The sequence below is a fragment of the Macaca mulatta genome, chromosome X (assembly GCF_049350105.2).
Source record: "Macaca mulatta isolate MMU2019108-1 chromosome X, T2T-MMU8v2.0, whole genome shotgun sequence".
NCBI lineage: Eukaryota > Metazoa > Chordata > Mammalia > Primates > Cercopithecidae > Macaca > Macaca mulatta.
The window spans coordinates 141,374,530-141,402,476 of NC_133426.1; the positions used below are offsets into that span (position 1 = coordinate 141,374,530).

Consider the following 27,947-nt stretch of genomic DNA (forward strand, 5'->3'; position numbering starts at 1 on the left):
TCCAACACTCAAACATACACACACACACACACACATATATTTAAACTAATAAAAGGGGTCATTTGTAAGGCGCTGGGTGCACCGAGAGGGTGAGGAGTGATTTTTCACTCTATTTTCATTTTTGAAGCATATGATTGTTACCTATTCAAGAAGTTAAATTACAAAGTGACTTAAATCCCTTGGTAAATAAAGCTGCTATTATTTCACTGTTTCTACTTTTCCTATGTCAGTCACAGAAATATGAGACAACTTTAGGAAATAAGAGAGCTAAAACCTTAAGTTCCTCGAAGGTAAGTTAAATAAAATGTTTAAATCAATGTGAAGCTCAGGTCTCCATTTCTGTTTATTTTTTAAAGTAATTTCTGTTCTTTACAATGTTATTATACACACATACATACACGTATGTGCACTTGCGCACATGTGCACACACAGGACTTGAGATGGGTAAGTAAGAATAGCCTCCACACATAATTTCTACAAAGTTCAAAGTAGATTACATTTATGTGCTTTTCATTCATTACACAATGTACAGACATGATCCGTTTAATGACTTAGGCTCCTCACATGGTTAAACAGTGAGGATTTCCTATGGAAGACTAGACATAGAAGTTTTTAGAAGCGGAGACTATTTTCTGCAAAAACCAACCTCAGGCATACATTTGTGTTTGTTGCAGTGCATAAATTCATTCTGTAAAAAGATCTGAAAGATGATTTTCAAGAGACTCTTAATGCATTGTGCTTTCAGGTAAAAATCCTTAGACAAAAGATCAGTTACTATGACAGTAACAGTTAAAACTGCATATATGTGTTAGAGATCAGAAGAGGCTATAAAGAAATGTAAATAGTTGTGCTTAGGGGATTTTTTTTGGCAAAGTTGTCTTAATAATAAATAAAAACTTAAAAAAAAGTCTCAGTGACTGATATAAAATCGACACAGCTATGAAGAGTTTCCTACACTTGGCTTAGAGTTTAAAGGTGAAAAATCATCTCCACATAAATCACCTGGTATCTGGTAAGCCCAGTCTGGGCAAGTCAGGTGGGGAAGGGGCTTGGAAGAAAAGATAAAGTGATTTTTCCTTCCTGTTAACACAAAGCATTAACCAGAGGTAAAGCCAGGGTGAACCAACTAATTAAACAGATGCCTACCTTCCTTTAGAACTCTTAGACCAAAGAGAGAGGTCACCCTACTTCCATTAGGTTTTTTTAAAAAACCGCTATGATTCTTGGTGTCTGGACCACAACCCATTCTGTAATTCACAAGATTAATATGTCCTGTCTTCTGTGAGACCCTAGGATAAGCATGATCCCTTAGTACTTTATGCTTTGTTCCCCTCTACACATTAATGGTAAAACACTTTTAGAAACACCATGGCAACCGCTTATAATGATAGAGGGTAAGATATGATTAACATAATAACGCTGACGTTTGTAGCTAGGGAATAAATGTCATTTTAGTTTTAGGCCGGTCAGTTTGTTCTTTTAGTCCTGTAACTTCGAAGCAGACATGACCCCTAGCAATCAAAGTGAACTGGAAAAAAAGGGTGAGCAAATAACAAATGTTTTAAAGTCTCTTGCACAACAGGTATAGGTATAAAAAGAATTTCTTCAAATAATTTCCTAGGTGTCACTCAGAAGCATCCTTGCTGTCTGTAAAATAATGTTCTGCGGTCCTTCAAATTAAATTATAATTTAAAATATATATTATACATTTGCAATTACTTGAAATCATTCAATAGTTTGTAGCATGTTAATGGAGTGAAATAGAGATAAAAGGCAGTCCACATTCATATTTTCAAGATAGATTTACTTCAGAAGTCAACTGAAATCCTTGCTCATGTTCTAAGTATGGCCATTGTGATAAGACCTGAAAGAAAAAAAATGGAGAACAGTTAAAGATATGCATCTAATAGAATATTTCATTCAATAAGCAATTGTTTGGACCTCAGTGAACAAATAAAACATAGCACATAGGCAGGCACTCTACCAAGAACTCAAAGTCAATTTGAATTTTGTTGATATTATAAAGAAGAAATCCAATTTATAGCAATGGGCAGTCACTGGAGAGATTTAATTAAATCACTAATGTCTGGCCACAGCAAACTATCAAATATACCTCCTACTTTATTCAGTCACATCAGCCATAACAGCAGATGTGCCATTTTAAAGCATGGGTAAAGCCAGTCGACTTTGTTAACAGAAGCATCAAGAGTCTACCTGTATCCCAGGGCCCTAGGGCCACAAAGAGACAGAAGCATGGCATTCCTGCTTTGCTTCTTTCTTTTGAAGAGAGAATATATAAAATATAAAATAAGAATAAGAATATGCTCAGTCCTAAATGAAGGATGATGAAAGTGTGATTTAAAAAAAAAAAAAGTACAGAGACAGAGGATAATCACATGAGACTGGGGCAGTCAGAAAAGTTGCCCCCAATGATAAAAAGCTGCTTTACAAGATGGACAGGGGCCAGGCATGGTGGCTCACGCCTGTAATGCCAGCACTTTGGGAGGCCAAGGCAGGTGGATTACCTGATGTCAGGAGTTCAAGACAAGCCTGGCCAACGTGGCAAAACCCTGTCTCTACTGAAAATACAAAAATTAGCCGGGTGTGGTGGCGAGCACCTGTAATCCCAGCTACTTGGGAAGCTGAGGCAGGAGAATCCAGTGAACTGGGGAGGCGGAGGTTGCAGTGAGCTGAGATCCGGCCACCCACTGCCCTTCAGCCTGGGTGACAGAGCAAGACTATCGCAAAAAAAAAAAAAAAAAAAAAAAAAAGACATGGACAGGAAAGAGAGAACGAGGAGATGGGCAGGCATTTCAGGTGAGGGAATGGCATGAGTAAGGGCCTGGAGAACCAGGCCTCTAGAGGAGCTTTTCCAGAATGAGTGAATAATCTAAAAGGCTTTAGGCAATGATTTACAGGAGGAAGCAGCTAGACAAATTTGGCTCAGAGAGGTCTCAGATTGTGGAGAGTCTTAAATGCCAAACTATGGCACTGAAGGTTATATACTTCATCGTATGGATTATGGGGAACCACGGAAGATTTTTGACTAGGGGGTGGTCGTGAGAGCAAAAGAGAAATAAATATGACAATATGATGGATGGTTGGGGGTGGGAATGAATGGGGGAAGAAAAAGAGAGAAGGAACACAGACAGAAGGTAGAGAGATCAAGAGAATCATCAAGAAGATGATTCTCAAAATAAAAGAGAGAGAGCAGCCAGGCCTGGTGGCTCACGCCTGTAACCCCAGCACTTTGGGAGGTCGAGTTGGGCAGATCACCTGAGGTTGGGAGTTCAAGATCACCCTGACCAACATGGAGAAACCCCGTCTCTACTAAAAATACAAAATTAGCTGGGTGTGGTGGTGCATGCCTGTAATCCCAGCTACTCGGGAGGCTGAGGCAGGAGAATCGCTTGAACCTGGAAGGCGAGGCTTGCAGTGAGCTGAGAATGCGCCATTGCACTGCAGCCTGGGCAACAAGAGGGAAATTTCGTCTCTAAATAAATAAATAAATAAATAAGAGAAAGCACATATGCCAGGGAATTCCAGCCTGGGCAACAAGAGCGAAATTTCGTCTCTAAATAAATAAATAAATAAATAAGAGAAAGCACATATGCCAGGGAATACCGAAAAGAGTTGGCATCTAAGCAAAGGTGAGAGGAGAACATGAGGAAAGTCATTCATCACCAGAACACTAATCCTCAACACACGGAAGGTACAGAATAAATATTTGTTCCATTGAAATAATTAACTCTTAAGATTTCAAGCCAGGATGACTGAAATAGTGAATCAACAGGAAATAAGGGAATTGGCTTAAAAAGTTCTGAACATGGTGCCTTCAAAAGTAAAGAAAAAATAACAATAAAAGAGAAAGGTTCACAATATTAAACAAGGCTGCATTATTCATCTTTATCACCACATGTACTTTGTTTCCCTAGGAGCAATTCCTAAAAGTAGAAATGCTGTATCATGGAATGCATGCGGTTTACATTTTATACATGTTTTATGACATTGTAAGTCGGCAAAAGGAAAATAATTGAATACAGTATCAGGTACTAGATAAATAAGCTAAAAAGAACTAAATGTGAGCTGAAAAAGTCTTCAAAGGCACCTGACCTCAACATGCTCTTGAAACATTTCTTTACCTGTTCTTCAGGAAAAAAAAAAAAAAAATCAAACCACCACCACCCATAAACACATAAAATCCTACACATATGTCCCAAATGCATCTTTAAAACCCTTACCTAAGATATAAGCAGCCACTAATTTTTGATTCACACTTAAGTGGAGGTAGAGAGGCACCAGCGATTCCACATCCCCCATTGTAGGCAGCATCAGGGCTGCAATGCACACCACTCCCAGGAAGACAGTTAGTAAACTAGGTCCTGAGGAGACAGCTCTGTTTTCTGTAAAAAGACAAAAATCCCTAAGCTTCCTTCTAAAAACTTTAAGACAAAAGTTCCTTCACATACACTGGCCGCCACTCACCAGAATTCTGATTTTGTCTAACTTCTCCGATTGTTTCCCCATCGTTTTCATCCGTCAGAGAGTTAACTGCTGGGCTGATGTGGAAGCCCATGTCTTAACTGGTCTGAATCATTGCAGGATGGAATGCTGACGTGGCATTGTGAGGTAGTGAGCTCTTACTGAAAGGTGGTCACCAACTCCCCCGACCATCCCACCCTAGTCAGTAGAAAGTATTCAAGCATGTATCATCAATGTATGCACATTTTAAAATTATATGCACAAGTTCTGTACTGTTAGGCTTAATATAAAACATACAAATAGATTTTTGGAAGAATGTGCTAAAAATAAATATAAATTGAAGTTCTGATATTTTCTTCCAGTACCCCAGTGGCTTGCCTGTGTATATTCAATTTGAGCCTGCCACACTAGACCTCCACTACCTTTTGGGAATATTTTAAGGAGCTCCCCAGATAGGTTTGATCCTAATAACTGTACATCCTGCTATCAATTTTGAAAATGTTAAGGAACCAAAAGTGTTTCCCTCTGCTCTAACCCATTTATAGCAAAGAAGAAAACAGCAGAAACAGTATCTGGCAAATACGCTAAGTGAAATAAGCCAGTCACAGAAGGACAAATACTGCATGATTCCACTTATACAGGAAATCTAAAATAGTCAAACTCATAGAAGCAGAGAGCAAAATGGTAGTTGCCAGGGGCTGGGGGAGGAGGATAATGCAAATTGCTAATCAATGGGCATAGGTCTCAATTATGTAAACTGAGTGAGTCCTAGAAATCTACTCGACGTTATCCCTCCATTTAACCAATATTTTATTGTACACAAACATTCATTAAGAGACTAGATCTCATGTTAAATGTTCCTAAAATAAAATTCTAAAAGATTTTTTAAAAAGGCCGGGCATGGTGGCTCACGCCTGTAATCCCAGCACTTTGGAAGGCCAAGGTAGGTGGATCATGAGGTCAGGGGTTTGAGAACAGCCTGGCCAACATGGTGAAACCCCATCTCTACTAAAAATACAAAAATGAGCCGGGTGTGGTGGCACGCACCTGTAGTCCCAGCTACTCAGGAGGCTGAGGCAGGAGAATCGCTTGAACTCGGGAGGTGGAGGTTGCAGTGAGCCTAAACTGCACCATTGCACTTCAGCCTGGGTGACAGAGCAAGACTCCGTCTCAAAAAAAAAAAAAAAAAAAAATTAAAAATGTTATCACACCTGCTATTCTACAGTTCTGACTCTATTTGTATAGTATACATACCCATATTTTTAAGAAACCCAGTAACAGCATTTTCTTTCATACAGCTTTTCCCACTACCTTTCCTTTCATTAAAAGGAATAGCCAACAGCAACACAATCTTTGTGTTTCATTAATGAAATAATGCTGTTCATTCTATTATTAAATGGAACTTTTCTAAATTATTAATACCTTAGCTGTTGTGTGGCGTTAACTGAACTTCATCAGAGCCAGAGAGGTGAAAACAAATTCAAATTTTATAGTAATTATTGCTTGGAATGAAACAATAGCAGAAATACCTAAAAGAAAAACCCCAAGTCTTGTTTCAGTTAATAGAATACCTTTATAGTTATCTTTGTTGCAAGGATGAATTCTCAAGGAAAACAGTTATTTATGACAAGTACACCATTCACTGCAAACCCACAATAAAGGTAATTTCAAACAATTTTTAGTATTTAGAGAACATGTAGTATTTAGAGAAATTGGAATTTTTAGTATTCCAAAAACATTTACATAAATGCTTGAAATTTTTCAAAATGGAAAAAGCTTTTTTCCCCCTAGTACTACAGGATCGTTGTAAAATATGTTATAAAGATGTAGAAAACGTGAATGTTCCTCCGTAATTCCACCCTCCTAGAGCTAACACTGTTAGCAGCTTGGTATGTATCCTTTTAGATTTTACAAATACCCGTATAAACATGTAGGAGAATCTTTTACATAAATAAGGCCATATTATACATACTGTTATATAACTGGTTTTTTTTTCCTTACTTAGAAATATATTTGAAGCTCTTTATATGACAATGTATAAGCATTCATCATTCTATCAGATCCTCGTAAATGTCTGCCTGGCACACTACCTTATGAATATTTATAATTTAATCAATTCCCAATTGATGGACTTTTCAGTTATTTTCAATTTTTTTATTATTATAAACAATAATTAAGACTATACTTTTCTTAAGCCAGAGGGTACTGACTCAAACATTATAGCATAGACATAGCAGTTCGTTAATAATGTAATTAAGACAAACCCACTAAGATTCAGATGTATCTTTTAAAATGGCTTTTTAATAACCTGAGCTCTAGTATTTTATGAAAGTATACTTAAATTTCTGTTGAATAAAAGAACTCACAAGATATACTTATGCACATAGGCAAGGTCTGGAAAGTAACATGGAACACTTATATAAGCAGATGTGTTAAGTGTGTGAGATTACAGGTACATTTTCTTATGTTATTGCTATATGTGTTTTATACAATAAACTTAAATTTTTCTCATTTTTACTGACTTTCAATATATTTCAAAATCCAAATTTTTCATAATGTAGCCATCAACCATTTTCCTGCTAAAAGTGAGTCTCACAACACTGTTGTACCTCTAATACTTTAATAATATGCATTTGTTGAAATATTCTCTAAGCTAAGGACTTGTAAAAGTAATGACATTTCAAAGCCTCCCAAAACAATCTCAATTAATTTTCAACATTTTAGTTCAGAAAAACTTAAAAACCTGAGTTTTCCACATGTTGGAAACTACATATAAATTCCTGTAAATTTAATAGACAGGAGACGAAATCAGTCATCATGATATTCTGTTAAAGAAGAAAACTTTACTCAACTTACTTCCAGGTTATTAGGCACATTGGGGTAACTACCCATAAATGGGACATGTTGGCCAGGACTGTGAATGGGGCTGTACTGTGGTATCACCCTTCCTCTAAACAGCTGTCATAGCCATGAAACCTTGTAAGCCAAAACAAAACAAAAAAACTCACCATTCCCACAGACCCTTAGCAGACCTGAAGTCCAGCCTTCCTAGCTCAGCTCATTTACAAATTCATTATGTAGCTTCTCTGTGCCAGGCCCTGTGCTAGGTACTGAGGATATAATAGTACTAGGAAAAGTGCCTGCCTTCATTGAGCTTCCTTACAGGAATGGATTAGAGAATTTTTTCCCCCAAAACAGAGATCACCATGTGTTATGCTAGCATCACCTATCCTCATTCATCTGCCTACTCCAATTTTATAATTAGAAAAACTCTCTAATACACTTTAGACACCAAGGTTTGTTAGAAAAATGAAATAAGGCCGGGTGCGGGAGCTCAGGCCTGTAATCCCAGTACTTTAGGAGGCTGAGGCAGGAGGATTGCTTGAGGCTAGGAGTTCAAGACAAGCCTGAGCAACATAGTGAGACCCTGGGTGTGGTGACGAGCACCTGTAGTCCCAGCTACTCGGGAGGCTGATGCAGGAGGATTACTTGAATCCAGGAGTTGGAGGCTGCAGTGAACTATGATGGCACCACTGCACTCTAGCCTGGGCGACAGAGACAAACCCTTTCTCAAAAAATAAAAAATAAAACAAAATAAGGCAATACATACTATAATTATTTAGCCTCTTAGCATGATCTTCACCTGAATTTTAATAAATTTCACAATAAGAGGAATAAAGTTCTCCTTACATATATTTACATACACATATACCCTAAACCTTACTCCTTATTATTCCTTACTCCAGATTGGTTTTTTCTGTTAAATACAAAACTGAACTTCAAAGACTATTTTAAATTACAAGTGTAACTTCAAAAAACAAATACAAATTAAATGGCCTTTCTTATACCAGAGGAAGCATTTTAAAAAGGGAATCTTGCATTTCACAACTACGTTAACTTTACAATATTGATCTGACAGAGTGACACTGGACAAAGGTTCTCTTTCAGCTTCAAAAGATGAAAAGCTGGTCCTGTCAGTTGATACTAATTGGTCAGAATAAAACAATCCACTATAGGTTGGTGCAAAAGTAATTGCGGTTTTTGCGATTAAAAGTAATGGCAAAAATCGCAATTGCTTTTGCACCAACCTAATAGCTACTACCTAGTCACTAGTCCTGGTATTACCAGAAAATCTAGATGGTCCCTAATGGACTAGGAAGAGACTCTTAGCTACATTAAATCAAAGAGGCACTACTACTTCCTGTTATTGAAATAAACATTCTTTTTTTTTTTTTTTTTTTGAGACAGAGTCTCGCTCTGTCACCCAGGCTGGAGCACAGTGGCACTGGCTCACTGCAAGCTCCACCTCCCGGGTTCACACCATTCTCATGCCTCAGCCTCCCGAGTAGCTGGGACTACAGGTGCCCACCACCATGCCCGGCTAATTTTTTGTATTTTTAGTAGAGACAGGGTTTCACTGTGTTAGCCGGGATGGTCTCGATCTCCTGACCTCATGATCCACCCACCTTGGCCTCCCAAAGTGCTGGGATTACAGGCGTGAGCCACTATGCCCGGCGGAAATAAACATTCTAAGATGAACAAACTGATATGACTGAGTGTAACAGCAATTAGATTTTTTTAATCCTTCATAAAATGTTGCAATTTCAAGGACAGCTGCTATCATATTCATGTATCGGTATCACCATCAAAAAGTTTCCAGTTTCCCTGTTTTTCTATGGAAAATTTTATCTTCCTTCTACTACAACAGGTTTAGGAGGAGATAATGAGAAGTTAAGAAGATGGGGTAATGACATCCAAAGAGTTGAATATGAGGGTAGTGTCAATGTTGAAAGAATATATCATAACACTTCTGAATATCTAAGCTGGAAGGAAATGAGGGCTGGAGAAGGATTCAATTAATAGCCCACAGGGGATATTATAATCTACTTAGTTTAATTAACTTCAACTTTAATGAGATTTTTTTTTTCAAAATAATATGAACAGTGCACTAAGCTTGGCCTATTGCCAAACACAATCTCTCTCTTCCTTGGAACTAATTAAATGAGAAAGGATATAGGAAAGTCATGGAAACAGAAGTATAGAACTGCCAAATTTACTAGCTTCATAAAGTATGGTGCCTGCAGTCTTAGATATGTTTATGTTTATGTTTAAATACAGATATATTTAAAAGGCTACAGCAACATCTACCCTCTCCTTACAGCCTAGTCCAGTGAGGGGTATTCCCTCCTCTCAAAATCCACCTCCAGGCTTCTTGTTCTACTTAAGGTCCCTGATTCTCTAGGTTCAGTTTTAAAGTAGTTGACCATGTTTGAAATGGTAGATGATTTTTCTAGTAATTATTCTTAGCTGCCTGATTATTTTAAAGTTAATAATGTGTAAGACATCAAAAGGGCTTTAAAAACAACCCCAAAACTACCTGGTTGAAACGACTGCTCAAAAAATAAACTTTCAGTTAAATGTTCCTTTATTCTTTTTTCCTCTTCTTCCTTTTGTTGTTCTTTTGCTGATGGGAGAAGAGTAGCAACAACCTCTTTTCTTCCCAAAGCCTTCCTCTGGCTTTGCTCAGAAACTTGAAGACGGAATTTGTCTATTACACCATAGTGACAGGATCGAACATCTCTATGACGAATCACACTGAAAACAGCAAAAATAACAAATGCTGTTTAGATTTCTGGGGGCCAGCCAAACAGAATGCAGTGAGATATTTTAATATACTGACTACAACCAAATACTCAAAAACAGAAATTTGCTAAGATGTTAAAAAAATGAGTAATTCGGAAATGAGTAATTCAGAAATATTAGATGAAAGCACATAATCTGAAACACAGAATAAAAGTCTTAAGCAAAAAAATAACAGGTAAAGAAAATTCCTTTTTGGTCAGGTACAGTGGCTCACACCTGTAATACCAGCACTTTGGGAGGTTGAGGCCAGGATCACTTGAAGCCAGGAGTTTGAGACCAGCCTAAGCAACACAGAGACCCCGTCTCTTAAAAAAAATTTAAAAATTAACTGGCTTGGTGGTGTGCGTGTAGTCCTAGCTACTTGGGAGGCTGAGGTAGGAAGATCCCTTAAGCCCAAGCCCAAGAGCTTGAGGCTGCACTAAGCTATGATCGCTGCCACAGCAAGAGAGCAAGACTGTCTCATTTGAAAAAAAAAAAAAGGAAAGAAAATTATCTTTAGCAATGACTTTTTTTTTCTGGATATCTCAGTGCAGCAACATTTACTAAATAGAAATATATGCAATTGTTTATTCCCCACAAACATCTCATAAATTTCCATTTCTACTTACTTATTGTTTAGGCAACAAACCTCACCCTACACTTAAAATTGAATCCCATGCATGCAGGTAGAAACAAGCAATTGAATAAGTAAGTAATCCACTATTACCAGTGCAACAGAAGGCCAATAATACACCTCTGCTTCTCTGAAGAGAAAAGAGTATACAGCACTGTAATTTTATTTTATTTTTTGAGACAGAGTTTCACTTTTGTTGCCCAGGCTGGAGTGCAATGGTGTGGTCTCTGCTCACTGCAACCTCTGCCTCCTGGATTCAAGAGATTCTCCTGCCTCAGCCTCCCCAGGAGCTGGGATTACAGGCACCTGCCACCATGCTCAGCTATTTTTATTTTTATTTTTATTTTGTATTTTTAGTAGAGATGGGGTTTCACCATGTTGGCCAGGCTGCTCTTGAACTCCTGACCTCAGGTGATCCTCCCACCTCAGCCTCCCAAAGTGCTGAGATTACAGGCGTGAGCCACTGCACCTAGCCAAGCACTGTAATTCTTATGAGTTTTCTGCAATTCCATTTATTTTGTTCTTATCAGGGAACACAAAACAATTAGGTCAAAGATAACACATTTATTTGGCAAGAGACTACATTTCTTTGTAATAGCTCTTGCTTATTGTGTACTGAATGAAAATTTTTTAAAATGTGCAGAAACATTCTCAAAGATACATCATTTTATGGCTTTGAGCTGGTGAAAAAGTATTCAAAAGAAAAGAATTCTGCTTCTCATTCTCACAGAAGATTTAAACAAATACAGTGTACTTGGTAGCTTAAAATTAAGGGCTGGTCAATGGATCCATCTGGTCACCACTAGTTCTAAAATAAAAATTAAATATGAACAGCTTGAACAATCATTTATCTGACACTCTAAGATGAAATTATCTGGAAGAGCTCAAATAATACTTTACAGATGAGTGGTTACACAACTGCTTCCTGTTTATATAGATTAACTTCCAGGCTTTTAGTTGAATCACTTCAGATGAACTTATATTACCATTGTTCTTAGACAGTAGTATTATAGTTTTCCAAATAGCAGCATGTTCCAAAGAAAGCTAAATCCCCTATCATAGCTGGAGAAATTTAAAGGAATAAGTCAGAACTTTACCTTTATACATCCCTGGTATGACTAAAACCACAACAATGAGAAAATGTTCACGGAGATACTAACACATACATGAGCTCCAACAATATGAAATATTATTAAGTATTTGGCCGAATCTCTTCGAAACAATTTTAATAGACAAATTTTCAGCAAAAATTCAAGATATAATAAATGCCTATGTGAGAACAGCTTCAAGAAAATATCTTTTTTTCTCAAGTTAAAAACATAAATATTAACACACTTAAAACGTGTTACCAAGAAGTGATCTTGACTTACATATCCACACAACACTGAGGCTTTACTGCACCTGCAGCATCAACGACAACATACTTATTTGGAGTAGTACACAAAACTGAAAGAAAAAGTCACAATGGCCATTAGTGGTTTTTTTTTTTTTTTTTAATTAGTTTCTACAAGTAAAAAATTAGTAGGGAGCAGTTAAAAACCCAGAAAATAGAGCTAGGATACTCACCTTTGAACTTTAAGGCAAACTCATAGGGATTGTACAGTGTCAACACTTGCTTATGTGTTGACTGATCATCTGCATAAAATATGAGCTCCGTGGGGAACACGAAAACAGGAAGATTTCCTTCCACTAACTCTGGCTGTCTTTTTTGTTGATGCATTGGCACTGAATCCCCCTTGCTGCAGTTTCTGTTTTTACAGTCTCAAATCTATTTTGGACTTTTCTTAGATTCAGTTAAAAACTCCAAAGCATTTTGGCAATCTAGAAATAGAAGAAGAAAGCGAGAAGTGAATGATCCCAATTTTCATTAATCTATAGCCCCTACACAAAAAGCATATTTAGCATGCATTAAAATAGGCCCCCAAATCGGCCGGGTGCAGTAGCTCTTGCCTGTAATCCCAGCACTTTGGGAGGTCAAGGCAGGCAGATCACTTGAGGTCAGGAGTTCCAGACCAGCCTGGCTAACGTGGTGAAACACTGTCTCTACTAAAAATACAAAATACAAAAATACAAAATCGAAAATGCAAAAATTATAGGCGGGCGGATCACAAGATCAGGAGATCGAGACCATCCTGGCCAACACGGTGAAACCCCATCTCTACTAAAAATACAAAAATGAGCCGGGCGAGGTGGCGGCGCCTGTAGTCCCAGCTACTCGGGAGGCTGAGGCAGGAGAATGGCGTGAACCCGGGAGGCGGAGCTTGCAGTGAGCCGAGATCGCGCCACTGCACTCCAGCCTGGGCGACAGAGCGAGACTCCGTCTCAAAAAAAAAAAAAAAAAAAGAAAATACAAAAATTAGCCGGGTGTGTGGTGACACACCTGCAGTCTCAGCTACTCAGGAAGCTGAGGCAGCAGAATCGCTTGAACCTGGGAGGTAAAGGGTGCAATGAGCCGAGATAACACTGCAGCACTCCAGCCTGGGCTACAGAGGGAGACTCCGACTCAAAAAAAAAAAAAAAAAGTCCCCAAATCACTTAAACATGCCTTTTGACTTTTTACCTTGACTTACTTATATAGCTTTTACCAAATTATGCAAAGAAGTTTATACATGCTCCTTTCATATTGAGGATTTCAACCTATGATTAATAATCTAAATACTCAAAGGAATAAAGAAATCTTTCTCAAATTAATGACCTCCTTTCAAAGAGGTGAGATCAAAGGGATATCGCTCTTCTTAAACCTCAGATTTTTTAAAAAGTAGAATAAATTAAGTATCGTCACAACTGATTTTGCATGAGTCCAGCAGAATTCTTAAAGACTAAAAAATAAACACAAAGTAAGTTTCCATGATTTCTGAAGAAAACCATGAGAATCACTTTTACGCTCGTGTCAACAATACTTTATTTAGTGCCTTCTTGGCAGCATGGGTGGGAGAGTTCTTTTAATCTTTTTTCTGCTGAAACCAGAAACAAGCTAAAATGTCTTGAAAGGAGGCCGAATGACCACACATGCTAAGCAGTCCTTGGAATTTTTTTATGAAAATGTGTAGTCAGTAAGTAGGGCTTTGGCATGTGAGTGGCACTGTGCCTCTCCCTCCTACATCAAGTACACATGCTTTGTGAGAGCTATTCTCCTCCAACTTCAGAGGCTTTTTTAGATTCCCTCTGGGTTCTTGAATATGTTCCAGATAGCTGTAACTGACAGAAGTCTGAATGCTTGTTAAGTGTGATGTTTCTGTATTTATTTCCTAATCTCACTTTAATCAATATTCTTATTTACCAAGCACACCAAGTGTGCCTTTTTTTTTTTAAGAGACAGGGTCTCCCTATGTTACCTGGTTGGATTTGAACTCCTGGCCTCAAGCAATCCTCCTGCCTCAGCCTCCAGAGTAGCTGGGACTACAGGCGTGCCCCCACAATTGAAACATAACTTTTAAAAATAAAATGCAAAAGCTAAAATGTACAATCAGAGAAAATATCTGATTTTTACCCTGTAGATCACACCTTTAAAATAGACTATAAGCCATTTAACAATTTCAAATTCAGGTTCTCATGCATTCAAAGAGAAACAAAACAAATGAATGAATTATTTGGTTTTACCAGCTGCGGAGGCTCACATGCTCTGATTCTGATAGAGGCCTTTCCAACTTCTATCAAATAGGAGCTATATAGTCATGTATGCAAATGTTTATTCTTTTCTGTCAGCTGGGTATCTATTATATACCAGGAACTATGTCAGAAGCTGAGCAGAGATACAAAGATGAATAATACACAGGCTGTACTCTCAAAAGTTCAAGTCTAATTGACAAGCAAAAATATTGAAGCTACCTCTATTATAATAGATGCTTATAAGCCTATCATGGTATATATGGTGCTAGAGAATCAGAGGACTACATAAATAATTCTACCTGTAAGAAAGGCCAGGAGTTGGCTGAGCGCAGTGGCTCACGCCTGTAATCCCAGCACTTTGGGAGGCCGAGGCGGGTGGATTACTTGAGGTCAGGAGTTTGAGACCAGCCTGGCCAACATGGTGAAGCCCTGTCTCTACTAAAAATACAAAAATTAGCCAGGCATGGTGGCAGGTGCCTGTAATCCCAGCTACTTGGGAGGCTGAGGCAGGAGAATCACTTGAACCCGGGAGGCAGAGGTTGCAGTGAGTCAAGATCACGCCACTGCACTCCAGCCTAGGCAACGAGAGCGAAATTCCGTCTCAATAATAATAATAATAAAATAAATAAATAAATAAATAAATAAATAAAACAAAAAACCAAAGAGCTGACAGACCTCCTGCCTCCTAGTCCAGTATTCTTTCCACTATACTGTCTGTGCACTTCAATAAAATAAAACTAAGGCTAGATGCGGTGGCTCATGCCTGTAATCCAAGCACTTTGGGAATCCAAGGTGGGAGGATTTATTGAGCCCAGGAATTTAAAATCATCCTGGGCAATACGGCAAAATCCTGTCTCTACAAAGGATACAAAAATTAGCTGGGGGTGGTGGAACATGCCTGTAGTCCCAGCTACTCAGGAGCCTGAGGTGGGAGGATCATCTGAGTCCAGGGATGTTGAGGCTACAGTGAGCCATGACAACGCCACTGCACTCCAGCCAGGGTAACAGACTGAGATTCTGTCTTAAAAAAAAGAAAATAAAATAAAACAGAACTAAGATTATCAAGTTCCTGGGTTTATAGAAAAAAAATACAAAACTAAGATTATTCTAAAAGCCATCCGATTAAAGAATTATAATTTTCCATTTTTATTTCTTCTACTCAAAAGCATACACATTTCTATTGGGATAATATGCTCTCAGAAGTTTGATGTGTTCTCTCTTTTTTTTTCAATAAAAAATGATAAATAAGCTGTATAATTACTATCTTAGGAAGCATTAGGAAGAGAACATCCAAATTTGGCATCACAAAATTATATGCACCATCTCATTCTAAAATTCTGTCGAGATGAGAATTTAATTTAGGATAAAAAGTGGTATCTCTGATTTGTGAAGGATAGATTAATCAATAAATGTTAGCTGAATCAGGTATCTATCTAGAAAAAAAAAAATTTATCCTTCACTCCTTAATCAGGGAAAATTCTAAACAGATACAAGTTTTTTTTTAAAAAAAGTAAAATTAAAAAAAAAATAAAGTCATAAATATTCTAGAAGAAACAATGAGGAAAAAAAACAAAAAACCTCAGGCTTTCTAATAATGACGTAAAAACAGAAACCAAATTGTTTTTTTTCACTTAGAAATTGTCCCTGGCCTGGCGCAGTGACTCATGCCTGTAATCCTAGCACTTTGGGACGCTGAGGTGGGAGGATCACGAGGTCAGGAGTTCGAGGCCAATATGGTGAAACCCTGTCTCTACTAAAAAATACAAAAATTAGCCGGGCATGGTGGTGTGTGCCTGTAGTCCCAGCTACTTGGGAGGCTGAGGCAGGAGAATCACTGGAACCCAGCAGGCAGAGGCTGCAGTGAGCTGAGATCATACCACTGCACTCCAGCCTGGGTGACAGAGTGAGACTCCATCTCAAAAAAAAACAAAAAACAAACAACAAAAAAAAAGAAAGAAAAGAAACTGTTCCTGAAGGCCGGGCTTGCTCGGTGGCTCACGCCTGTAATCCCAACACTTTGGGAGGCCAAGGCAGGCGGATCACGAGGTCAGGAGTTTGAGACCAGCCTGGTCAACATGGTGAAACCCTGTCTCTACTAAAAATACAAACATTAGCTAGGCATAGTGGCGTGCGCCTGTAATCCCAGCTACTCGGAAGGCTGAGGCAGAGAACTGCTTGAACCCGGGAGGTGGAGGTTGCAGTGAGCGGAGATTGTGCCACTGCACGCCCGCCTGGGCAACAGAGCAAGACTCTGTCTTGGGAAAAAAACAAACAAACGAAAAACTGTTCCTGAAGACAGAAATAAACAGAAAATGATAAATTCGTCTGTATAACTTTTTAAACTCTGCATGGCAAAAACACTTTATAAGCAAAGCCAAAGGAACATTTGCAATTCATATCACAGGCAAGTTTCCCTACTATATGGAGGGCCTACATATTACTAAGAAAAAGACAACTCAATATAAAAGTATATTAAATTATTGTTTGTCAATTAAAACTAAAACAAAAAATTAGTAAACTATAATATTTCATAGAAAAGGGACATAAAAATTGTCCTTGAACTTACAAAAGGATGTTTAACCTCACTCACAGCAAAGGAAATCCAAAATAAAGCCATACTATAATACCACAATTTTTTACCTATCCCATTAGTAAAACTCAAATTTTGACAGCATATGATGGGAGCAATCAAGCATGTGCTTACATTCCTTGTGGGGGATTGTACGTCTAGGGATTATATTACCCTTGTGTGAAGTCATGTAGGTGAAAGGTTTCTCTGCAGTGCTGAGGGTTAAATAAAATGATTTATGTGAAACAATATGGAACAGAACTTGGCACCCAGGAAGAGCTAGTTTTTTGTTGTTAATAGCAAAAGACTGGAAACAAGCCACACGAGGTGGCTCACACCTGTAATCCTAGCGCTTTGGGAGGCCGAGGCGGGCAGATCACCTGAGGTCAGGAGTTCGAGACCAGCCTGACCAACATGGTGAAACTCCATTTCTACTAAACATACTAAAATTAGCCGGGCGTGGTGGCGCACACCTGTAATCCCAGCTACTCAGGAGGCTGAGGTAGGAGAATCACTTGAATCCGGGAGGTGGAGGTTGCAGTGAGCCGAGATCATGCCACTGCACTCCAGCCTGGGAGACAGAGTGAGACTCCATCTGAAAAAAAAAAAGAAGATTTCAAACAGCTCAACTGTCCATTAAAAGAGGATTCATTAAATAAAGTATAGTCTATCAATTCATTGGGATACCAGGTATCAAGAGGAGACTCTGTGTAGTTAGAGATGGACTGATCTTCAAGAGGTAGTGTTAAGTGAGAAACGCAAGGAGCAGTGCAGTGTGTAACGCATGCTGCCATTTGTATAAAAAGGGAGATAAGGCTCGGCACAGTGGCTCACGCCTGTAATCCCAACACTTTGGGAGGCCGAGGTGGGTGGATCATGAGGTCAGGAGATCAAGATCATCCTGGCTAACACGGTGAAACTCCATCTCTACTAAAAATACAAAAAAATTAGCCGGGCATGGTGGCGGGTGCCTGTAGTCCCAGCTACTTGAGAGGCTGAGGCAGGAGAAAGGCGTGAACCCGGGAGGCAGAGCTTGCAGTGAGCCGAGATTGCATCACTCCACTCTAGCCTGGGCAACAGAGAGAGACTCTGTCTCAAAAAGAAAAAAAAGGAGGGGGGGCAGATAAAAGAATATTAAAACCTATTGTCTTGGATACAGGCGAAATTCTTTGGAAGGATATCCACATTTGTCCCTGGAGAAAGAAACAGGGGTGGGAGGAATTTTTCTCTGGATACCCTTTTGTATCTTTTGAATTCTGAAGTCTTTAAATACTTGTTAAAAAAAAAAAATTAAGTAACAACTCTACTAGGGCTTACTTTGAAAAAGGTGCCTGTTTTGAAACACAAGAGGGAATTTAGAAGCAATGTGAAAAATCTCTGTTAACTGTATTTTCTAGTTTATAATTCTCCCAAAAACATACTGAAAACCTTAAACTATGGGCTAAATAGAATAATTTCGATTATTTAAAATAATTTACATGTAACAAACTCATAGTGAGAAAAAGATTTAAGATAACTTGCAAACTTAAGAACATGTATAACTCTAATGTGAAACTATTTGTTTTAAAAGAGTATGAAATGGTTCATAAATCTGACTGGGAAGTCAAAATTAACCACACAGACAAATGCTAAACTCTTGGTTCTAACTTTAAGAAGTTAGTCAACAGAGGTCAAAGTAGAAATTTTACTATCTTTGAATAATGGCATAGTAGGAATTCTTTTTCTTTTAATTTCAAAGCTTTCTCTTTGTGAGTTGAACATGTACACATTTCCCCATGAATCACAAATAGGCTATCTCCTTGTTACTATGAGAGAAGTGTTTAAGTGTTTAATAATATTTGAGCAATTTACTATTATTTCTTTTCCTATCTCTGTTCCCATTTATCACTTTTTTTTTTGGGAGGGGGGGAGACGGAATTTCGCTTGTTACCCAGGCTGGAGTGCAATGTCATGATCTCGGCTCACAGCAACCTCTGCCTCCCGGGTTCAAGTGATTCTCCTGCCTCAGCCTCCTGAGTAGCTTGGATTTGAGGTGCATGCCACCACGCCTGGCTAATTTTTTTTTTTTTTTTGTATTTTTGTAGAGACAGGATTTCACCATGTTGGCCAGGCTGGTCTTGAACTCCTGACCTCGTGATCCGCCCACCTTGGCCTCCCAAAGTGGTGGGATTACAGGCGTGAGCCACCACGCCCAGCTTATCACTTACCTTGGCTAAGATATAAGTTGCCTCCTAAACTCCAACCAGTGGAAATTAGGGAAGAATTAGCACCAAGTCAATAGAGCAATATTAGCAACTGTGCCAATGAACATAATAAGGTGTAACACTTGCCTTGAATTGATAGTTTTCTGGAGACTAACACTTTCTCTTTGCTGCAGTCCATATTACAAAACGATAAAATGCAAAAATCCTGGGGAGAGATTATATACTAAACTGGTAAAAACTTATTGCAAATCGGTTTAGGAGGTTGCTTTCCAAAAGTCAAGTGCACACCAAGTCAGAGTTAGTTGGTTCCCACCTTTCTCATTTGACAGATGTGGGAAACAGGCCCAGGATGGTTAAGAGACTTATCCAAGGTTGCACAGGGTATTAGTGGCAGAACTCTGGTCTCCAGGTTTATACTTCCTTATACAGTCATCCCTTCTGTGTCTCAATTTCAAAAGTCCTGCCTCGGCCAGGCGCGGTGGCTCACACCTGTAATCCCAGCACTTTGGGAGGCTGAGGCAGGTGGATCACTTGAGGTCAAGAGTTTGAGACCAGCCTGGCCATCATTAGCTGGGCATGGTGGTGCATGCCTGTAATCCCAGCTACTCAGGAGGCTGAGGCAGGATAATTGCTTGAATCCAGGAGATGGAGGTTGCATTGAGCCGAGATCGCACTACTACACTCCAGCCTGGGCAACAGAGCGAAACTCCATCTCGGAAAAAAAAAAAAAAAATTCCTGCCTCCCTGATGCTGACTACCACACATGCCCTAATCTGTAGCAACTGTCCCTGCTTATCAAGAAGATCAGAGTTCTCAAAGGATGATCCAAAATTCAAGTCACAACTAAGTCTGCATTATCTTCATTTGTGTTGCCTTTTCAGTTTTATAAAGAAAAATCAAGAGACAATTTCACTTATTGAGTTGCACACACTATTTTCCTGATGATGAAACAGCTATAGTTGTCAGGAACTATTCATCAGGACATTAATAATGAAGGCTTGCCGCATTCTTCCTCTCTGGACAGCAAAATTTTACTCATTTTTCAAAACCTAATACAAATTCCCCTTCCCTGGCTGGGCACAGTGGCTCACGCCTGTTATCTCAGCACTTTGGGAGGCTGAGGCGGGCGGATCACTTGAGGCCAGGAATTTGAGACCAGCCTGGCCAACGTGGCGAAACTAAAAATACAAAAAAAATTAGCTGGGCGTGGTGGTGCACACGTGTAATCCCAGCTACTCAGGAGGCTGAGGCGGGAGAACTGCTTGAACCAGGGAGGCGGAGGTTGCAGTGAGCCAAGATGGCGTCACTGCACTCCAGCCTGGGTGACAGAGCGAGACTCTGACTCAAAAAAAAGAAAAAAAAATTCCCTCTCCCTGTGGCATTCCTCTACTACCATGATCTCCATCTCCACGGATCTCACCAATTTTATGATGTTATTTTGAATGTACTTACTGTATGAGTTGAATTCTTTTTTGAGACATGGTTTTACTCTGTCACCCAGGCTGGAGTGCACTGGCATGATCTCAGCTCACTGCAGCCTCAAACTCCTGGGCTCAAGTGATTCTTCCACCTCAGCCTCCCAAGTAGGTGGGACCACAGGTATGTGCCACCACTCCCGGCTAATTTTTTTTTTTAATTTATGTAGAGACAGGGTCTCCCTGTGTTGTCCAGGCTGGTCTTGAACTCCTGAACTGAAGCAATCCTCCCACAGTGCTGAGATTACAGGCATGAACCACTGAACCCAGTCAGAATGGAATATTTTGACATTTGTTTTGTGTGCATTAATTTTGACTCCTCAGTCAGATTTTAGGTATAATGCCATATTGTTTTTTTGTGGGATGCTTTTGTTTTTTGTACCCTTCATAGGCCCAAGGTCAGTGCTGGGCACTTAGCAGATAGCTAAGAGCTTATCAGCTATCCTACAGATGTCTACTAATAACTGTCTCCTCCACTGGGAAACATTCCCCCCACCACTCGCCCATCATAGCTGAACACACTTTGTCTATACAAGACAAGCAAGGGATCCTAATTAGAGGAGCAGTAAATCTTAGGTAGCTGCTCACCATGGGTTGGGGTAAGAGGAGAGCAGAGAGAATCAGCACTCCCAGTTGCCTCTCTTCCCCTTTTCTCCCCTCCCCTCTTTCTGTTTCCCTCTGATTTTCCCTGGCTCTTCAGTGCCTAACTGTGCCAGCAAGCATTTAGAAATCTGAGGCTCCACCACACTTCTGACCTCACAGGCAGAGAGTGCAGCTGAGATCTGGTGATACAGGAAACTGTCTTGTCTTCCTCCCCTGTACCAAAGGCACAGAACATCCATCCTGAATGAAATTATAAAGAAAACCTGATGTGTGCACACCACCTTGTGACCAGTTTGCAAACTACTTTGCCACAAAAAGAAGCATAAACACTCTGAGATATTCACGCATGCCTGCTACTACCATCAATCCGGGGAGACCAGTACCCCAAAGTATGATGGTTTCTTTCCATTTTCCTCACTTTGCATTGACCAGAGGAAGGAAAAGGTAAGACTTTGAGATCAACAGGAATCCATTTTACCACCATAGATACAAAACTTAGAGACCATTAAAGAGCACTGAAACCACTTTCATAGCATTTTCTCATTTGAAATAAGTGGTTCGAAGTTTGAAAACAGTTAAGGATGATTCAAAGTACAGCCTTCACCCAGAAACTGGTGACCCATCTGCTTGGTCACAGTGTACCAGCTACTTAACTCTCTCTTCCTGGTTCTTGCTGTTTACTCTGATTAAGGTTCCCAGCTCCACCTTCAGGTCAGCTCCCTTTTATCTGGGCATAGGGGCTATCTCCTTCTTCCATACTCTGTGCATTCCTTGCCAATGACCAACTAAATACTAAATCGTTAAGAGCGATATGTTATTTTCCTTTAGTCTCATTAGTATTAAAACCTCCTTCCCTCCCACTTCATAAACTCAGTTGTCCTCCTCTGAATTCCCAGTATTATTTATTAGGGTTTTTAATTGCTGGCATTTTCCTGAAGTCATAACAAGTGACGTTCTAATGTTTACTTTCTACTTCAATGTTCATTGCTGAATATTTGGCACTTTTGTTTTTATGTATTGTGTAGATTTTTGGTATGCTTTGCTATTTTAACTAATGGGATTGACTGCTATAATTAATATGTAGTGATTGGCTATTCTATATTCAAGATTTAAAAGTTGAGTCGTATACATTTTAAGATTTAAAAAAAAAGAATACCCTAATGTCTTTTTGAAAACACTTCATATTCTCAAATGTGTTATTTACAACCCGGTTATAATTAATGTGTTGTTTCCATGTTTTACAATATCTCCGTATGTCCTCATTTTAAGATGTGCAATTCTCAAAGCAAAATCCATATTATATGATTCTATATATGTTGCTACATGTAACACTCAGAAGTTTTAGAATCACAAATTCGTGGCCGGGCACAGTGACTCACGCCTATAATCCCAGCACTTTGGAAGGCCGAGGTGGGCAGGATCACCTGAGGTTAGGAGTTAAAGACCAACCTGGCCAACATGGTAAATCCCCATCTCTACCAAAAATACAAAAATGAGCCGGGCATGGTATGGTGGCGGGCGCCTGTAATCCCAGCTACTTGGGAGGCTGAGGCAAGAGAATCACTTGAGCCCAGGAGGCGGAGGTTGCAGTAAGCCAAGATCGCACCACTGCACTCCAGCCTGGGTGACAGAGCAAGACTCTGTCTCAAAAAAAAAAAAAAAAAAAAAATCACAGATTCATTCAACAAACATTCCCTGAGCACTTATTATATACAAGGCACTGTGCTAGGGAATATGGAGACAAGATGAAAATATTTTGTCAGCCTTCCAAAAACTCAGACTAGCGGAAAAACAGATATACAGCAGTAATTAGGATATGATGTGAGCAATGTTAAAACTGCTGATAGATATAAAGTGCTCTGGGAGCATAAAGAAAGTGATCATCTGCCTTAAGGCTAGTCTGCAGAAGTGGAGGGCCAGATGAATTCCAGGAAGAATGTGTGTAGAAGCATGAAAGGGATGCTTAAAATGAGCTTTGGCACTGCATATGGTTAAAAATAGCAGATACGGGGAGAGTGGCAAGAGATTCGGCTAGAAAGGTAAGTTAGAGGCAGATTGTGAAAGATTTTGTGAACGTTTGGGGGTTTAAACTTGATTCCCTATGCCAGTGGTTTTGGCTTGTCAGAAACACAAATTCTTGGTTCTCACCCTAGACCTACTGAATCAGAAATTCTGGGATTGGGGCCCAGCCATCTGTTTTAACAAGTCTTCCAGGTGATTCTGATCCACACTAAACTTTGAGAACCACTGCTGCAGGCAATAGGAAACCACTTAAGGGTTTTTCTTTTTTAAATATAGGGACGAGGTCTCCCTATGTTGCCCAGGCTGGTCTTGAACTCCTGGCCTCAAGCAACCTTCCTGCCTTGGCCTCCCAAAGCACTGGGGTTACAAGTGTAACCTACAATTGTCCCTGGCCTTAAGGATTTTAAGCACGGAACTGACCAATTAAGATTTGAAGTTGGAGAGGGGTTGCCATTGACCATTCAAGCACAACACCTGACTCCTGAGTAGTTACCATAAAAAAAAAAAAAAAAAAAACTGTTGAATGAATGTGGCAGGAAGAAATGATGAGGGCCTAGGCTAAGGCTGCAGGAATGCAGAAGAAACAGATTTTAGAGATGTTTTACATGTGACCCAATTCAACCAGGTGACTAGGATATATCCATACAAAGGTATGACTGAAATGGTTTTTATATAAAAGAAACCTGTAATGATGTGGAATATATTGACTGCTAGGCTTGAAAATGTGGTCCTCATAGAACCTGGAAAAACGGGAGGTCAAGAGCAACTTCTTTGTGTTTCCATATAGTCAACAGCAAAGTTTGCCTTGGCTTGTACATGAGTCTTCTGGTCTGTTTGGCAGTTCTCACTGAGTTAGCAAATTGCCATTCATGCTCATAGAAATCTTTTGAGTTTGGTTGGTGTGAATCAATCAGCGAGACTGACAATTTCTGGATATGCCAATGAAATTTTGAACCTGGAAAAGCTGAAAACCAGACATTGGTTCTGGTGATCTAACCAAGATACTGCTAAATTAAGACACTGCTAGAGCCTTCCTTTTTTAAAAAATTCTAACTTCACCATTAATAACATAGTCTGCCTAATTCAGGAAGAAGCTGGAATGAGTAAAAGAATCAGACTTTGTTCTCTGCCCTGAAGGTCAAGAAAGTCAACTGAAGCTGTTATTTCTAATTTTGGAGGCAGGATTTAGCTGAGGCCATCTTCAATTTCCCAATGAAGAGGTATAGGTCAACCTATATGGTTGATATACCTAATGAGAATTTTGCAGGGTGCAATTCCTATTTTTCTTTTCTTTTCGAGACAGAGTTTCACTCTTGTTGCCCAGACTGGAGTGCAGTGGTACCATCTCGGCTCACCACAACCTCTGCCTCCCGGATTCGAGTGATTTGCCTGCCTCCATCTCCTGAGTAGCTGGGACTACAGGTACGCGCCACCATGCCTGGCTAATTTTGTATTTTTAGTAGAGACAGGGTTTCTCCATGTTGGTCAGGCTGGTCTCGAACTCCCAACCTCAGGTGATCCGCCCACCTCGGCCTCCCAAAGTTCTGGGATTACAGGCGCCTGCCACCATGCCCAGCTAATTTTTCTATTTTTAGTAGAGACGAGGTCTTGAACTCCCTCAGATGATCCACCTGCCTCAGCCTCCCAGAGTGCTGGGATTACAGGTGTGAGCCACCACTCCCAGCCTTTTTTTCCTTTTTGAGACAGGGTCTCCCTCTGTCACCCAGGCTGGAGTGCAGTGGCATGGCCTCAGCTTAACCCCTCCTGGGTTCAAGCGATCTTCGCACCTCAACCTCTCGAGTAGCTGGGACCACAGGTGCCAAGCCACTATGCCCAGCTAATTAAAAAAAAAATTGGCCAGGTGCGATGGCTCACGCCTGTAATCCCAGCACTTTGGGAGGCCGAGGCGGGTGGATCATGAGGTCAGGAGATTGAGACCATCCTGGCTAACACGGTGAAACCCCGTCTCTACTAAAAATACAAAAAATTAGCCAGGCGTGGTGGCAGGCGCCTGTAGTCCCAGCTACTCGGGAGGCTGAGGCAGGAGAATGGCGTGAACCCAGGAGGCAGAGTTTGCAGTGAGCTGAGATCGTGCCACTGCACACTCCAGCCTGGGTTTTGGCCAGGCACGGTGGCTCATGCCTGTAATCCCAGCACTTTGGGAGGCCGAGGTGGGCAGATCACCTGAGGTCAGGAGTTCAAGACCAGCCTGGCCAACATTGGGAAACCATGTCTCCACTAAAAATACAAAATAAAGTTGGCTGGGCATGGTGGCTCACACCTGTAATCATAGCACTTTGGGAGGCCAAGGTGGGCGGATCACTTGAGGTCAGGAGTTCGAGACCAGCCTGGTCGACATGGTGAAACCCTGTCTCCACTAAACACACAAAAATCAGCTGGGTGGCCAGGCACAGTGGCTCACGCCTGTAATCCCAGCACCTTAGGAGGCCAAGGCAGGTGGATCACGAGGTCAAGAGATCGAGACCATCCTGGCCAACATGGTGAAACCCTGTCTCTACTAAAAATAGAAAAAATTAGCCGGATGTGGTGGCGGGCGCCTGTAGTCCCAGTTACTCGGGAGGCTGAGGCAGGAGAATCACTTGAACCCGGGAGGCGGAGGTTGCAGTGAGCTGAGATTGTGCCACTGCACTCCAGCCTGGCAACAGAGTGAGACTCCATCTCCAAAAAAAATAAAAATAAAAAAAATAAAAAACTTAGCTGGGCATGGTAGTGCACTCCTGTAATCCCAGCTACTCGGGAGGCTGAGGTGGGAGATCACTTGAGCCCACGAGGCAAGGGTTGCAGTGAGCTGAGATTGCACCACTGCACTATAGCCTGGGCGACAGAGCAAGACCCTGTCTCAAAAAATATATATGTTTTTGTAGACATGTAAAATGTCTACATATTCCATTTTAAACTTCTTTAAAAATAGAAAAAGAATAGTAGCCAATTACTTTATTGGCCTATTAGGGAATGGAATCGCTTCTCTGATCATTTCTTAACTGTTAGTTTTCAGAAAATGGAGTTAAATGTAAAAGCTCTCTAAGAAAAAAAAAATAAAACACTTGGGAAGCAAATGTACATAAACAATTGAAGGAAGAAGCATGCATTGTTTTACAGGGTATTTGTTTTATTGTCTATTTTTGCCTATAAAGGAGTAACTTTATACTGAATATTGTCCATTACATTTAATTATATATTATTAATACATGTGTGGAGAATCTATCACAGCTATCCCTTACTAAGTTGAAAACTTCCAAAATTTCAACTCTCCTGGTATTTAGGTATACCTGTTGTTTTAAGAGTTCAAGAAACGCTTCAGAAACTAGTTTAATCTCGCATCCTGATTGGGTATGTAGACGTGAACAACTTGAAAGACACATTTGGCCCTGTTTCCTGTTTTCCAAACTTCCCACTACCAACTATAAGTATAATCTAAAAGTTGGTATCCACTCCGTATTCAATATCCTGTATATAGTCTTTTCTAAGCAAAGAGATTTTCCAGTATTCAGAGGAAGTGTGGACAAGATATTCACCAAGAATATTAAATCCCACGTGTGCCTTGCCTGAAAAAGTAGACTTTCCCCTTTCTGTCTGGAATTCACATTAAGAACAGGACTGCTTTTTAGGCAAGATCCAAAGGACCCAATTTTTCACGTTTGAGTCCTCTTCTTATCTCCCTCAAAGGTCAATTTTCACTTAGTATTTGTCCTCTCGTTCCCCGACGTGAGATCTCTCAGATTCTACTGGGGCAGATCTGCTACTTCAGCCAGAGAGGGCAGATGTCAATTACTTTCCTTCAAAGCGGGAAACTGCAGAACATTGATTAAGGGCAGGAGGGCTGGAGAGGGAGTACAAAATGGACTGTCCTAGGACTTCAGCTCCACCTGATTGGGGCCCAGCCTTCCCAGCCCTCGTCCCCACACCGGCCGCTCCATGTGAAACCGGTCATGTGAGCCTGTTTACAGCAGAGCAGCTGGTGCAACCATCAGGATCCGTGCAGAGGTCCAGGGAAGTCGAAGGAAACAGGCCACGCACCCCCTACACCCTACTCCATTATTCCAAGAAGGCGTTCGCTCTCCCTCCCCGCCTCTCCACCCTACTTTCATCTCCCTCCAGGCAAAGACAGCACAGCTGAGGCTATCCCGGGACGCCTCGCTCCAGCCCTGCCGATTTCCTTCCAGTTGCTCGCTGGGGCGACCGGCTGAGCTGGAGGAAGGGCGAGGACGGTGTCACCCCAAACGGGGAGTCAACTTCCCTCCCCCAGCCCTCCTCGCTGCGTCCACCGAAGAGTTGTCCCTAGAGCCGCATCCCCTGGGCAACTGAACTCCGCCGGGCAGGCACCGAGAGGCTCCCGAGCCTGCCTTTGCCCGGGCAGGAGCGAGCCACACATCAGCTGGCCAGACCCCGGGGTCGGGCGCCGAGGGCGGCGGAGCCACTGCCAGTCACACACCGGACAGGAAAGGATCCCCTCTGTCTCCTCCCCGCCGCCCACCCGCATCTCGGCGCAGCGGAGCCCCGCTGTCAATCACAGAGCCAACCTCAGGCTGTGGGGATGGGTCATTCTTTGGCGGGGGGCTCTCAGCCACGTAACTTCCACATTTTCCCGAAGTGAGAGGAAGTGGGTGACGGGACGGTGGGGGACTCTCACCTCGGCAACACCGGCTTCCTCGGAAAGCAGCTGCGACTGCTCCTCCGCTCCTTTGTCAGCGTCTCTAGGCTGCACT

General features: G+C 40.8%; 2 protein-coding genes across 11 annotated transcripts in view; one reads left to right on the forward strand and one right to left on the reverse strand.

Annotated features, from left to right (window-relative positions):
* Positions 1-24,620, forward strand: part of PABIR3 (PABIR family member 3) — a 118,140-nt gene extending 93,520 nt beyond the window's left edge. The window contains exons 10-12 of one of the 4 annotated variants that reach the window (XR_013413049.1): positions 20,622-20,719; positions 21,423-21,971; positions 23,665-24,620. Coding sequence is in view for 2 of the 4 variants with exons in the window: in XM_077989294.1 (XP_077845420.1) it covers positions 22,733-22,791 (59 nt within the window). In the remaining 2 variants the exon portion in view is untranslated. Of the gene's footprint in view, positions 1-20,621; positions 20,720-21,422; positions 22,840-23,664 lie in introns of those variants that run through there. The other 3 variants (XR_013413050.1, XM_077989296.1, XM_077989294.1) reach the window with 3 other exon arrangements.
* MOSPD1 (motile sperm domain containing 1) lies at positions 328-27,947 on the reverse strand. Of its 7 annotated transcripts, none has more exons than XR_013412574.1 (7): positions 27,872-27,947; positions 12,305-12,559; positions 12,109-12,184; positions 9,860-10,077; positions 5,905-6,011; positions 4,242-4,403; positions 328-1,864 (listed from the first exon to the last, which is right to left on the reverse strand). XR_013412574.1 is itself a non-coding variant. In XM_077987870.1 (7 exons), the coding sequence occupies exons 3-7, from the start codon at positions 12,456-12,458 to the stop codon at positions 1,833-1,835; spliced, it is 642 nt and encodes a 213-aa protein (XP_077843996.1). In that variant the 5' UTR covers positions 12,459-12,559; positions 15,246-15,364; positions 27,872-27,947; the 3' UTR covers positions 328-1,832.